General features: G+C 41.3%; 1 protein-coding gene across 6 annotated transcripts in view; it reads right to left on the bottom strand.

Annotated features, from left to right (window-relative positions):
* LOC148657509 (5'-AMP-activated protein kinase subunit gamma-2-like) overlaps positions 1 to 14,208 on the bottom strand; it is a 128,861-nt gene that overhangs the window by 34,928 nt on the left and 79,725 nt on the right. For all 6 annotated transcript variants that reach the window (XR_015940987.1, XM_088643900.1, XM_088643897.1 and 3 more), the window contains 2 exons: positions 13,689 to 13,912; positions 4,848 to 4,899 (listed from right to left, as the gene is read on the bottom strand). Coding sequence is in view for 5 of the 6 variants with exons in the window: in XM_088643900.1 (XP_088500026.1) it covers positions 4,848 to 4,899; positions 13,689 to 13,912 (276 nt within the window). In the remaining variant the exon portion in view is untranslated. The remainder of the gene's footprint in view (positions 1 to 4,847; positions 4,900 to 13,688; positions 13,913 to 14,208) is intronic.

The raw sequence follows: 14,208 nt of genomic DNA, 5'->3' as shown, positions 1-14,208 counted from the left end.
AAGACATCATTAAGCTTAGTCAGTGTGACACCCAGGGCCTCCGTGCCAACTCTGTTACCATTATTCTGGTTAAAATAAATATAGAAAGAGAGTGAGAAATCACAATCTCCACTAAACATGAACCGTGCGCAAACCAAAACTACATTGACTCCTCCCTATGCAACTAAGTGCCAGTTTTAACAAGGGCATTAATGAAACAAAACGAGTCCGGCTCTCGCCAACAAGCACAATTACACGAATGGAATGCCGCAAAGAATACTGGTATCCTTGGAAAAAAAACTGTCACGAAGCAAGTTCAGATCTGATGAACTCCTCTGCTGCCTGCTCTGGGGTACGCTGATGCCATGTGATGGCACCAGCCTCTCAGTGGTTTCCTCACTCCTGAAAAACCCAGGCAAAAACATGGCACAAAACCCAAAGTTGAGTGAAATGGGCTCGTCTTTTCCCCCAGAGCAATGACTGGAGAACAGAATTCATTCAACTTTCCCTGAACTGGGGGAAATAAGGTGAGAACAAGGTGCCCTTTCTGGCGGCTCTGAGATAGATCATAAGCACACAACAAAAAACAGATGAGGGGGATAATATCCACAAGTGAGAAACCTTGGCTGGAAGGCAACAGATCTAACTCCAGGTAACTATCCCAGGAAACCCCTTACATTAAATCAAAAAATGAATGTCTTGAAGTGACAAATTACTCACCCAGGTGCAGCACGTCCACAATAACCCACCCCTCGCCATTCCTACAAAGCAACCGAGGTAACAGAAGCTGCTGGAGTGGATGTATCCAAAACGCGTGTTTCCAGAGCCTTTTTATTTTTAATCATTTATTCATGTATCTGGTCCATTTCTTCATGGTTTCCAGGACGTCTCCCCTTCAGGGCTATAAAGGATGTGTGAGGATGTCCTGGTGGACAAGGGCCTCAAATGAATGTCACTAGGCTGGACAGATGAACAGGACCCGCTATAAAGTAAGAAAACCTGAGAGCAACAGCAAAAGGTTGAGGAGAAGCACATCTGCCTGATAAAACTACAATAAATGTAAAGGCAAATCTTTGCACCCTTTTTAACTATAAGGATGTCTTGTACCTACAGCAGTGGTCTCCCCAGCCACCACCGACAAGAAATTTCCTTTCTGCGTTACTGGGCTGTCTGACTTTAGCACAGGACGTTGAGCTATGAGGATTTAAAGTTAAAGTAAAACTACAGCACTGTCAATCAGTAACTTTCCACCAAGGAGACACTGAAGTTCCTGACCTGCAGGCAAGCGAATCAAATGACTTTTACTTTCTTACTTTGAGGGACATCTACTGTACCGTACTACACACTAGTCCAATCCTTGGCTATACTGTCAGCAGGGAATTATTTCAGACTTGATTCTACTGATAAGCCTTCACTAATGCTTCCGTTACATAATACATCTGAAAATCGTAAATATATATGTTTATATATTATTTCATATGTATATGTTTTTGGAGTGGCAGTATCCTTTGTATCAAATTTCCATTCATAAATTAATCAAACATTACTTATTGTTTGATTATTCTATTAATTCTACATATTCATAGAATTAATATGTATTCTATTATTCATAGTATTCTTATCCATTCCTTTTCATAAACTTCCCCAATTGTTTCACTCCACTAACCAAGATGCTTGTGGTTTAAGCCACAGTCTTATCTGCTTTAATGCAGTTATTCTCAATATCCTAAATAGATCTTGCAGAAAACAGCACCCATTGTGTTCTTTCAAGAAGAAAGTTTTCTGGGCATAAATAGAGCTGGTATTTATAGATAGATTCCACAGTCATTGCGCTAGCAATAGTCTACCAATATAAAATCAGGCAGTACTTAATTCCCAGAGGGATTCACGTCCTTCAGACACTACATGTTCAAATTTTGTATAGGAAAGCAGAGTGGAAACCAGCTCGATGTGCAGGTTCCACTCTGGCTGGGAGTTGCGCACAACAGGGAACTCTTATCTTTCAAACAAATGCAATACACAAACAAAACACTCAGAGGCCTACTGAGGGCTTAAAAAGACAAGAAGAGAAAGAAACATAGAAGAAAAGAGGCCAGAAGAACACAGCAGTCTCACTGTGAACGTAATCTTACAGTATTCCAAAGCAAAAAGTCAGAATAAGGGAGAAATCAGTAGTCTTCACAATACACAGGGTACTACTATATTGAACAACAAGCAAATTGCAGACCTACAAAAGACTTTAAGCATTTACTGTACAAAGAAAACAAAAGTAGAATACAGTCATTTTATTTTGTTTTAAATAACTATTATTGCTTTCTTTGTACAGTAAATGCTGTGTATTGTGCAGACTACCGATTTTTCCCTTTATCTGAATACCTCTAAAAAGAACAGAGTAGATGGGGCCAACTAAAATTTAACCTTGAGGCTTTGAAAACTCTATCATCCTTTTCAAACTGCTAAGCGATCACAGTTGGGAACGGGGCTTCGCTTAAATGAAATGATCTGAATCAAGACGCAATTAGTAAACTTTTAAAAAGGACAACAGAAATGGGATGGAGGGGGGAACTGTTATTTCAGACTCTGTTCTGTGACAGTTTGCTTGACTTTCCCAAGGTATCTGCAATTCAGATGTGGGAAATCTTGACAAATTAAAGTTGATACACGTAAAATGGGAGGCAGCTTGTTGGATGAAATGAAGAGAAATATGCACTTGGACAACAGGAAGCTAAAAGTGGCATCACCAGTAGTGCCAGGAAAATGTCGAAACAGCCAATCTAGCATGGATTCAATCGTTGTTACAACGAATCCTGGAGAGGTTACCTTAACAGCCTGGAACTCGGCGCTGTGGAAACACACAAGCATTGGGAAGAGAGGCCTGGAAAGCAACCCTTGGGAATCCAGGACTTTTGACGAATAACTCATTTGCCGTGCCTACAAAGATGCCCCATTTCTACAGTCTAGAAAGAGGAAACTGAGAACGCAATAAGTGTTTCACGGGACATACTACCACCCAGCAAACACAAGCACCCAGGGGTGTTTTCCTGAGGATTCAGGCTGAACCGATTTGGCTGAGGGCCAGCCACCTGGCCAAAGGACAGGCTGAGAGAAGTAAAAACGTTTCTGTCAGGTCAGAGTGCAGAGCTAAAAACCACTGACGCAAGCTCAACTTAGTCATTCTAATATCTAGAAAATGGTGTTAGTCTTCTGGAGGGGCAGGGGGCTTTTGGAGCAATTCAGCACAAAGCATTCTGACAACATTCACTTTTAACAAGAGACTAGATGCTGCCAGATGTACATTTTTCGTTCTGTAGTTCTACTTAGATCTCATCTGCACTCCCTGGGATGAGTAATAGGTCTACTCACAGAATCCCAGAGGTGTTTCCGAGTTCTGAAAGATCTGATAGGCAAAATAAAAATTAACAAGACGAGCGTTTTGCCTGTTCTTTAAACGTCTCAATGTCCAATGTTTAAGCTCTTTTTATTAAAAACATGTAGTAGCATAAAATTTCCGTTTTGCCTTATCTCAGAAGAAACAGGTCTACTAAGCTCAGACTGCAGAGCTGCATAAACAACTGATAAATATGCTACAAGTGGTGAGATATTTCTTTGTGGGGAGTACAGTACGTACACACCCACACCTATTAGACGCAGTCACTTAAAATTAGTATCATTACTAAACAGATTGCAGCAAACTAGTGACCTTCAGCAACGCTGCAACCGGGTATTCTGAACATTGAAAACTACTAAAGCTCTAAATGCGAGTCTAGATTTAAGAAAAAAATCTCAACGTCTATTATGACGCATCACTCAGGCCGCCTAGACACGCATAATACGTCACAAAGTGCCCGCGCCAACACAGGTTTGCACAGATCTGACAGCAGCGCGTTTCCCCTAGGGAGGACGGAATCCCTTTAACAAAGTCACATTTACGCATTAAAAATCAACCCACATATAAGTTGCTTTCATTTAGCAGACGGCCGGAGTAGCACGGTTTTAAATCTGCACCTGATGATACACAGCGACAGAAAATTCATTTGTCAAGGCGAAAAAAAACAACAACAAATTATTCGATTTCAAGCGTGTACTGTAAATTATACCATAATTACGTTTCAGAAAAAAAACAAAGCTTAACACTGCCATTAAATGAACCCTACTTTTGATACAATCCTTGATAAAGTAAGCTTTTCATCAACCTGATCTTAAGGAACTCAAATCAAGCTATTCATGAATATTACAGGATATTCTCCAACGTTGGCTGCTGTTCCACCGAAACGGTACCCCCCAAAAGAGCACTGATCAAACAAGCCGCAATCAGTACTAATTTGTCTTATAATAATAACAACTGTAATGTAATCAGATTAAACAAGTTCAGACGACGTTAAAGAAAATGTCAGTCAAGCGAAGACTAGAGACACTGTGCTGTCCGAATCGGTGTCCCAGGTGAAGAGAGCTCGTTTATGTCAATGCATCACAGGTAAGAAGCGTCACACGAGTATTAAATGAACGCAGCATACTCGAAAACGTCCGGCAAGTCCTATTATGAGCACATATAAAAACAATGGAAAACAACAATATTATACCCAAAACGGGCATAAACCCTTTGAGGTGTTCGGCTTCCGTCTACACGCTCAGTACAGCGAAAGCACGCTGCACTGTAGATTCCCAGAACATTAACATTAAGCTTGCTACAGCAATGCAATCCGGAATTCCTATTGCGTTGAAACCCAAATTATTACTGTCAGTAAGATAGTAGCAGACCTCGGCATTACTAATCAATTCCCAGCCATAATAGTCTACTGCTGAGAAAAAAACAAAACGGCACGCAGAAGAAAAGACCATGTTTTGTTTTGTGAGGAACAGGAACTTACCTTCATCTTCTAGCTCAAGTTTCTCCAGCATGCCTTCAGCCGAACCGTGGACCTGTGGACGAGAGAGGCGAGGCACGATCAAACTCTTTTCTTCGCTCTCTCTCTACCTCTCCCTTGCAGCAGGCACCGCCGGGGGCGAGTCGGAAGCGTTGCGCGACTAGTCAAGGCCGTTCTGACAACGTGAAATACGGCACGACGGCGGCAGGGACCAGCAGCAAATGAGGAGCTCGGTTTGTAATGCCCAACACACGATTTCAAAACAGCGGCGAGGTGCGTGACGTCGCTTTCGCCGCTGGAGCAAGATCAGAGAGGACGACTTTGACAGGACGACGCCCCCCACCCTTCGAGTTCAGCTGAAAAAGGGGGAAAAAAAAACCCCAAACAGTGTCGGCGTGCGGCTCTGCCCACCCAAACACAACGCCGGTGCAAATGGCTTTCATCTATCTAGCGCATTCGTCCCCTTTCCGAGCTGAAGCATGAGGAATGCGCTCGCATTTCTGCTCAGGCTTGCCGCTCGCCAATGTAATGTATTAATAGCCTGACACACCCCCCCCCACCCAGGTGAAAGTGGAACATTCCGGTTTGCTGCAGTCATAATGGACAATGCCGGCGCTCTGAACTCCGCTGCCCAGTACCAGCGCTGGAAGGCGATTCCAGAACGTCAGAATCATCGTAGCCTAGAAGACCCCCCGCCACGTAAACAGACCAGGGTCTGCGCTGTGCAAACGACGCGCGGCTCCGTCGTGGGGGTGATGGTGTGTGGCGAGTTCGCGACTGAACGTAGGAAGGAAAATACTTGTGCAGAAAAAGCGTTTTATAACTTAAAAAAACAGGGGGGTTGCGAATGTGCATGATGTGGCTTGGTTGTAAATAAATAGCACGCTCACACCGCCCAGAGTCCACCCCCCCCGCCCGCTACCACCAGCTACAGTATATGACCATATTAGGAAATCCCCTGTGCCTCCGCGTTGCCTAGCAGCGCGAAGCTCAGGGTTTCCCTGTCTAACCCTCCGCTGTCGGCCGCTGCAGTTTCCAGCCACCGTCTGCAGGAAAAGCATAACTGCTTATATTCACATGCGTACAACTGCCGTGGCAGCTGTGCTTTGTTTTATTATCGTGCCCAAGCGGTAGTTTTCACATGACACATCGTAAACACAAGAACAGCACACAAACATATTTAAATTATACAGTGCGCTCAAAAGAGAACTGAGACGAGCGTTAAAACGTGTTTACAGTCAAGCAATTTATGACCATGAGATCCACACATATTGATAAATACAATATGATGTTAATGTTTTATTTTTAGCTAATTCCATGCATACATTGGTTCATATTTGAGGAGGAAATACTCCGTTCAACCAGAGGAGTTCACGAGTAAACTTTAGAATGTAAATATTTGGTGGCATATTCCTTTGAAGTACCAACTGTCGAGCTCACCAAACTAATCATTTACCATGCTTTTTCTGTACTCCCTTTGAATTCTTGCCTCTAAGGGAGGAAATGCGTTTCTTCAGCATTCAAAATTAATGCTCAGTTGAAATTAATTCTCGTGATCGACTTGGCCAGTCTTAAGATTTTTTTTTTACTGTTTTTCCTTCCCGTGACTTTGTTTACAATGGCCTTATATTTTGGGTCACTGTCATGCTGCATGGTGAAGCACCGCCCAATGAGTTAGAAGCACGTTCTTCATAAGCAGATAAAATGTTTTCGGAAGATTCAAAATTCGTTTCTGCTGCTGCCGTCATCATCGATGACGACGAGTGAGCCAGTTCCAGAGTAAGGCAACCATGTGTGCTTTGGCCATGTTTTTTCCTCCATCATACTACTCCAAGACTACACAGGTGGTATTCTTTGGAAAATCTGCAGTTTTCTCCACCTTTCCATCGCCAATAAAGATATACAGGTACTGTATCTTGTGCTGCCAAGCACATTCTGAACCATGTTGAAGGTAATATCTGGGTGTGGTACCTGCCTGTGGAATTGGCTCACTCACCTTTTATTGATGATTAAGATTAAGATAATGCAGGGATGATAAATCATGGAAATAAATTACAGTATTTATGCTACCTGAGTCTCGGGGGTCATTTAGAAAAAATAAAAGAAGCTCCACTGACAGACAACGAACTCTTTGTGATTGTATTTTAACTCATACTTTGGGGAATCTAAACTTCTGATGTCTTTTAAAGTGGCTGTCCTACTCCAACATTCCCCCCAAATTTGTCATTTTCAGGAAGGGTGACCACTTTATATCCCACATTAAATTGAGCAGGAGAGGAAATCACTCAACTTGAGTTAAAAGCTGTGCAGCTGAGCTATAAAACAATTACATGCAAATGCAATAACGGGATTAACCTCATGCCACAGTTCAAATACACTGAATTCTTAACAATAAACCATGAGCCTTTTTGGTTTTCTTTCATTACAAGCCTATACAAGTTCTAAAAAGAGGATCTGTGCCTCAGAAAGAATATTACAGAAATGCACATGAACACCATTATCAACAAACCTGTTACATTGCCCAGCTGAATACCATCATGCCATTATTGTTATTTCAAACAAGGGTTATGTTTTCTTGTGAAATGTGCCGTTAAAAAGATGATATGTTACATTGGCCAGCATGGTTTTTGAAGTATACGGCCCTAGAATCCTTTTTTAATGTTCTTTGTTCTGCTTTTCATGTTATTTAACTTTTTCCCCGTCTTATCACAATTTCTATCATGGGAGTGTTCAGTTTACTTCACCACAACCAAGAAGGAGCCTGCTTCATAACCTTGGGAAATGTAGAAAGCCTTGTTATCACCAGTATTTAGAATATTCTGTTTTAACTACAGCAGCATCACATCGAAATACAAAAATATGGACTTCAGAGGGCAGTTTGTTAAAACAGCTTTTTTTTTTAAAGTACCTTTTTTGTATTTTCCAATGAATGTTGAAGTTTACTTAATGGACATGAAACCAAGAGCTTTGCCAAGAGCTAAAAAAAAACAGGTTTTCAAATAAGGAAGAAAGTCTCTCTGTATATATGGAAACATCATGAATACTGTATATACATAACTTAATGAAGCAATAACCTTTTGTTTATACAACAACTGTGCATGTAACCTACTTCCTGTTAGGTAAAAGCTATCCCATCCAGGCCATAAGTTTGCATATAAACACCGGAGGGGCACCGATGATGCAATCAACAGCATTATGCATCTTGTTCTAAAACACCTGGAGGACCTCAATGCCTATGCTCGGATGCCGTTTGTGGACTTCAGTTCTGCACTTAATATGCTGCAGCCCCATCTATTGATAAACAAGTTGAAGCAAATGTCCATTAATCATAACATTATAGGATGGTACCATTCATTTTTAACAAATCGCACACAGTATGTCAGGGTCAACAAAACTCTTTCCGAGTCACGATCTATCAGCACAGGTGCCCCTCAGGGCTGAGTGAGCTCTCTAGTTCTGTCCACACTTTATACAAATGATTCTACAAGCAGTAGTCAAATCAACTTCATTTTCAAATTCTCAGATGATACAGTTGTTCTTGGCTTAATGCATAGAGGTAGCAGCTCATCTGTATACCTGTCAGAAATCCAAAGGGTTTTGCAGTGGTGTGACAACAATAGCCTTAATGCTGAATGTTAATAAAAACCAAAGAATTAGTTTTGGATCCCAGAGCAGTTGGTGATCACTCACAGGTAGTAATCCACAACGAACTTATCACTCAGGTTGATTCATATAAGTACTTAGGTGTACACATAGACCGTAACCTGTGCTGGTCTACTCATGTTGAGAGTGTTTGCTCCAAAGTTCAAAGCGCTTATATTTCCTAAGATGAAGACTAAGAGTGTTTGGGGTTCGACAGGAAGTACTGCTACTATTTAACCGTGCTGAAATCGAGAGTATTATCAGATATGGTATTTCAGTGTGGTTTGGTAATCTATCAGTTCATTTTAAATCACAAATTACCCTCCTCATCCAGACAGCTTTGAAGGTCATGGGAGTGAAACAGCACCCCTCCCTGCAGACAATCTTTGAAAAATCCATAATCAAACAGGCAGGAATCAGATCCTTCCCACATCCTCAACTCTGAATATCAACTTCTTCCTTCTGGCAAACGTTTCAGGGTTCCCAAATGTAAGTCAGACAGATACAAACATTCCTTTGTTCCACCATCCATTAAACCCGTCAATGCAAATGTCAAGGATGAACACAATTTTAACTCTTACAACCCACTTGAGTGCAATATGTTTTGTGATGTGTTATAAATGTTATATGTTGTTATATGTTATACTGTACATGTGCAATAGAATGATGTGCAATGTTTTTTTTTTATAATAGTACAATTTGCAATGTTTTTCTTCTCTTCTTTTTTTGGCATTCTTTTTAAATGTACCGGAGTGCTGTGTGTCTGTATGATTTTTATCGACCCCAGAGGGAATTTTATTTATCTTATAACCACCCCGAAACCTGATCTGAGAAGACTTCAGAAAAGCAGGTTGAGTTTGGCTGCGTCAGGCTGGGTTCTGCCTGGAAGAGAGATTTATGAGGCAAATTAGGAACAAGATTAGTGCCAAGCTGCTGTTTACTGGGAAGGGAGTTTTTGAGGACCTTCTCCCTAGAATTCCCTTTCCCTTTTTGATTCTGAAAGCCTCAGTCTGCTGCATTTCCAACATTACTTATGCTATTGTATCCCAAAATGATCTTTTCTCTATTTTGTCCTATTTACTAGATAACAAGAATAAATCTGACACAGAAGGGGTAAAAGGTAAAAAAAAAAAACCTTGATGGCAAAACACCACTTCTCCAAAACACTCTACAATGTAAGTACGATACTTCACAGCATGGGTGAAATGACTGTGCTTACAAACTGAATGAGAATCCTGAGGAAATGTGACAACTTTACTGTAAGTAAGCTCTAAGTATCATTTCCAGATTTCTGCTTCATTGCTCCTCAGGTTTAATGGCTGTTCTGTTGCTTAACTACAGAAAGAAGCCAAGGAGCTCGATTTTCATCTCACTCTATGACTGGATTTATTTTCAGTGAGGAAACATTAGTCTTCAGTATATTGCCAGGCTCTTACTCACACTTGTCTACGGCAAACCTTCTATTATACTGTAGCTCATGATGAGATACAAATTGCTCTTAATGTCAGTATCTACCCTTTGCTAACATTACAGCATAGGAAAAGTGCTGCAGCACAAAACAGATCTTGCTCCAAACATGCCGAGTTTAATTTAACCCATCTTCTTCGGATATCTTGCCACAGTCATTTCGAGGTCATATTAATCAGGTTTGAAATTCTTCATTACCAAGCTCCTCATGCTTTGTTATTGTTTTCTGGAGAACATGTACACTACTTATGCAATGCATGTCTAGTTGTTAATCCTTTGGCTGTTAAACCATCTTATTATTTACATAAGAGATTTCAGCCATTAACAGATTTTCTCCAGATCCTTTAAACTCTTAACTGTAGGATTAGGCCCCATTCTGATTCTTTCCTCATTCAATGTTTTCGAGGTAGTATTACCAGATTATAAAGAGCAGCTTTAACAGAGCTTTAAAGCGTCTGCAACGAAAAACGACAAACACACAAGGAGGGGTAGGGAAGGAAGCCTGCTCATTTTAATATGTCGGGGCTCTTTCTGTATATAAAGAAGATGCGTGTGCACGTTATTCAGTGTCAGAAGACCAATCTTTTTTTCATTCATACCACAGCCTCCTAAACGTGTATACAATCTGTTCAACTATCTTAAATTCCAAAAACCTTTCAGAGAGATTCATTTTGTTCTCCCTGCACTTTATTTTTTTGTACATTTCAAGTTCACATTCCTTTGGCTGTCAGAAATAATTCTTCAAATAAACAGAATTATAAAACGGCCTTTTTTAAAATTGTGCGGCATTGAGCAGGGGAAGAGGCTCTGTTGTCCCATCTAAGGGGTGTGGGTTCTAGTTCCCACCACGGATACTGCTGGTATGTCTATAAGCAACATACTGTATTTTACTTTTGTTGCTCTGCATCACCCAGCCATATTTAGCAGAGATCTGGAGTGAAATAATAACCCAGGAAAAAAATGCAGTCCCCAACTCTGACACTCCTGGGCCGGGTTTTTTCAAAGCCCTTAAAATAGCCAGACCATGGGAACTCACTCAGATTGATCATTTTTATTATCTGGCTTTTATGGTTGTTTACATACAGTCTCACCACATTATGTACGACTAAGTGTGTAAAACAGAAGTCAGTTTCACACATCTTGGATGCCAGAACCTGGCACAAATAATATTTCTTCAGTTCTACCCACCTTCTGAAAAGCCCAAAAATATTGTCTACAATTCTTCAGAAATACCACCCTGTCTGTACCCAGTGAGCAAAAAAAATAAATAATGTTGTTCCTACTAACATACTGCCATTAGATTTAGCTTGCTTTTCACTTGACTGACCAGAATTTTTGAATGAGGGGAAGAAGCGTTTTGTTATTCTCATATAAAGACATATACTGTAGGACATGCGGTCATAACAAAATAGCATCAGATACTCTCAATAGAACCTACAACATGTTGTACTGTTGTTTTTACTGCGTGTTCACAGCTGTCGTGGGAATATGGTCCAAGTGGCATGAAATGTGCCAATAGGCACACCTTTAAAAACATAATCAGAAGATAAGTTATACAGTATCAGCAAAAACAGAAAAGATGCTCCACTCACGGAAAGCTAAAAAGATTCTAGCCGAACCTCCGAACACACTTCTCAAACTACTTGATACTGATTTACACAGACTGAGAACATTATGCCATAGGAGGTGCTATACAGTACCTCACATCCTGTTCATCTTCAGGCGTTAAAATAATTTAGACCAGTTGATATTTAAGATCCAATGGCACTGTTTGTAAATCCAGGAGTGCTTACCCCAGGGACCTGCTTAAATTCCTTTTTGGGCTTACATAATCCAGCCTCCCTGAACTTCCACCTTAATTCAAGTTATGGAGCCATATCCACTAGCTGTTGGTGCATAATGGCTGCAGCACATCACTTCAGTGTGGATGAAGTGGGTCCCCTTTTACACGTAAATCTCTTGGGATTCTTTGGGATGAAAAGTGCTACAGAAATACACGAAAAATAATAATTATCTTCATGATCGGCTTTCTTTCCCATCATCAGCAGACTCAGGATAATCCATGGTCTTCTGCATAGCCACAACAACATTGGAAGGACTGGATACTGTTTACCATTTCATTCCCACAGAACAACGTACTGTACTTCACAGTCCTTAGGAATTATGGGGAAAAAAAATACATGCTGAACCGTTCTCAATGCTTTAGACAGTTTGGGATACTCTGATGGATCATACCACTCCTGTGTGTGTACATAACATCAATTAATAATTATTCATAGGATGTTTGGCTAGAAGACAACTACTTTGGATAATGTTCAAGTAGGCAGCTGCGTCAGCATGCGTAGGTTGCAAAGGAACAGGTAAAGGTTTATTCCATGCTGAAAGGAAAAGAAAAAAGACATAACTCTCTTTCGGCTGTTAAGTCTTCAGGTGTCGGGCAAAGACTCCACAGCTGAAACATTACGTCTCTTCTTGTCCTTTCAGCATGGAATAAACCTTTACCTGTACTTTTGATAATTAAAGCCGTTTTCAAGCCCAAATTATTTTTAGTTGTACGAGGTAGCTTTCTGCAGGTATCATTTGCCTTCAGGAATCTTAGCCTGGGGGTGCTTCAGCATACATTTCAACAGAAATATGACTTGCAAATGGAAAATTCCTGAATCTTAAAAAGCCTTTAACAGACAAACATGTCCTGCCAACCCTGGCTTGTCATATACAAGGTTTTCAATGTAACTGAAGTGCTTCTACCATCCACCTTGATGATGTTCGAGGCCACCTAAGAGTGTTTGTCCTGTCATGTTTTAACGCATTGAACTTGTGGCCACCACCAGAACAGCACAAACAAGTCAGAAATAACAGGAGGCAGTTGTTTTTTGCACCACTTTTCATACCTTTAAACACAGTTCTTGTAAGGAGATTTACAGGAGGACTTAGAACTGTGTAGCCACAACAACACTGGAAGGACCTGATAATATTTACTGTTTCATTCCCACAGGACAATATATCATTTATGTGAATGGAAAGGGGACATGGAATGTAATGTTTAACTGAACTGAGAGTAGCTTCCTGATAGACAAAAAAAATTCTCTGTTTAAACTTTGTTGAGTTATCAAAGACCAGCAGGCAGGATCAAGATGAGTTAAACTGTAAAAGAGAATCTTGTCAAAAGCTTTGACACCATGCTACACAAAATACATTGCTACTAACGAATCAGCCCCGAGAGGAGTGACCAAATGCCAAGGCAAACAATGGGAAAGAACATATAAAACTGACAACAGAAGGCAATTTGTTTTACACAAAGGGCAGTGGGAGTCTGGGACAAGCGATGCAGCCATACTGTTGAAGCCGATATCCCTCCTTCATTTCAAGAAAAGGCTGGATCCGATCCTTGGATCACTTACCTACTAGATGGGCTGAAAGACCTTGTCTCATGTGTAGACCTTCCTATGGTCTTAATTCCACACACGTACAGACTGAACTATGGGGAACGTGTTGCCATGGAGAATGACCAGAAAGCATTGAAAGCACTGGTGTCCCTCACAGGGTGTGCAGAATGTTCCTAAGGAACCAAATCACCAGCACACCTGGATTCGTGGCGCCCTTCGATTGCCTTACAGTAGGTGCAGTTTGTACATGCCCGGAATTCCACTGCTCGGTAGTCGAGATCCAGTTCTCTGGGATAAGCCCAAGCAACTTTGTATACTGGAAAAGGAGAGGTGCAGGTGCGATACTCACAGGTCGTGAGGTAGCGATCGGAATCGAGGAGGGGGTGGGAGGCTTGGCTGAGACCCCTCCCTGGTGCGTAGGGAGGGTGAAGCGCTGGCCGGTGTCGGGGGGCGAGGAATAGGAGCGCATGCGAGACTCCAGGCGCTCTGGCTCATTCTTGTAGGCTTCCAAGGGGAAAGAGGGCTGTTTGGTCACCTGAGTCGGAGTAGTAGGGGGTGAGGAGAGCCCTGAGGCTGTGGAAGAAAACAAAACAGGCGGTTAGAGTTTACTTGAGCTCACTTTACTTGGTCTTTTGCGGCTGCCACAGGTGGCAGTACCGTCCAGTAATCCCAAAGGATGGACTGCAGTCAAGTCTCTCAGTGGTCTCCTGAGCACATTTCGAATCAGTTACTGTGTTCCAATGAGTTTTTGGTCTAAGATTTCAGGAGTTTTAAAAATGATTTATAGTTTTAAAATATATCCGACTGCAGTGACAAAACCCTTTTTATCTACCAGTCCTCAGCCTGAATTAGTTTCTCGAAATGCACAT

Source organism: Lepisosteus platostomus, chromosome 8 (genome assembly GCF_059453375.1).
Source record: "Lepisosteus platostomus isolate fLepPlt1 chromosome 8, fLepPlt1.hap1, whole genome shotgun sequence".
In the NCBI taxonomy this organism is placed as follows: Eukaryota; Metazoa; Chordata; class Actinopteri; order Semionotiformes; family Lepisosteidae; genus Lepisosteus; species Lepisosteus platostomus.
This window is presented reverse-complemented; position numbering and strand designations above follow the sequence as displayed.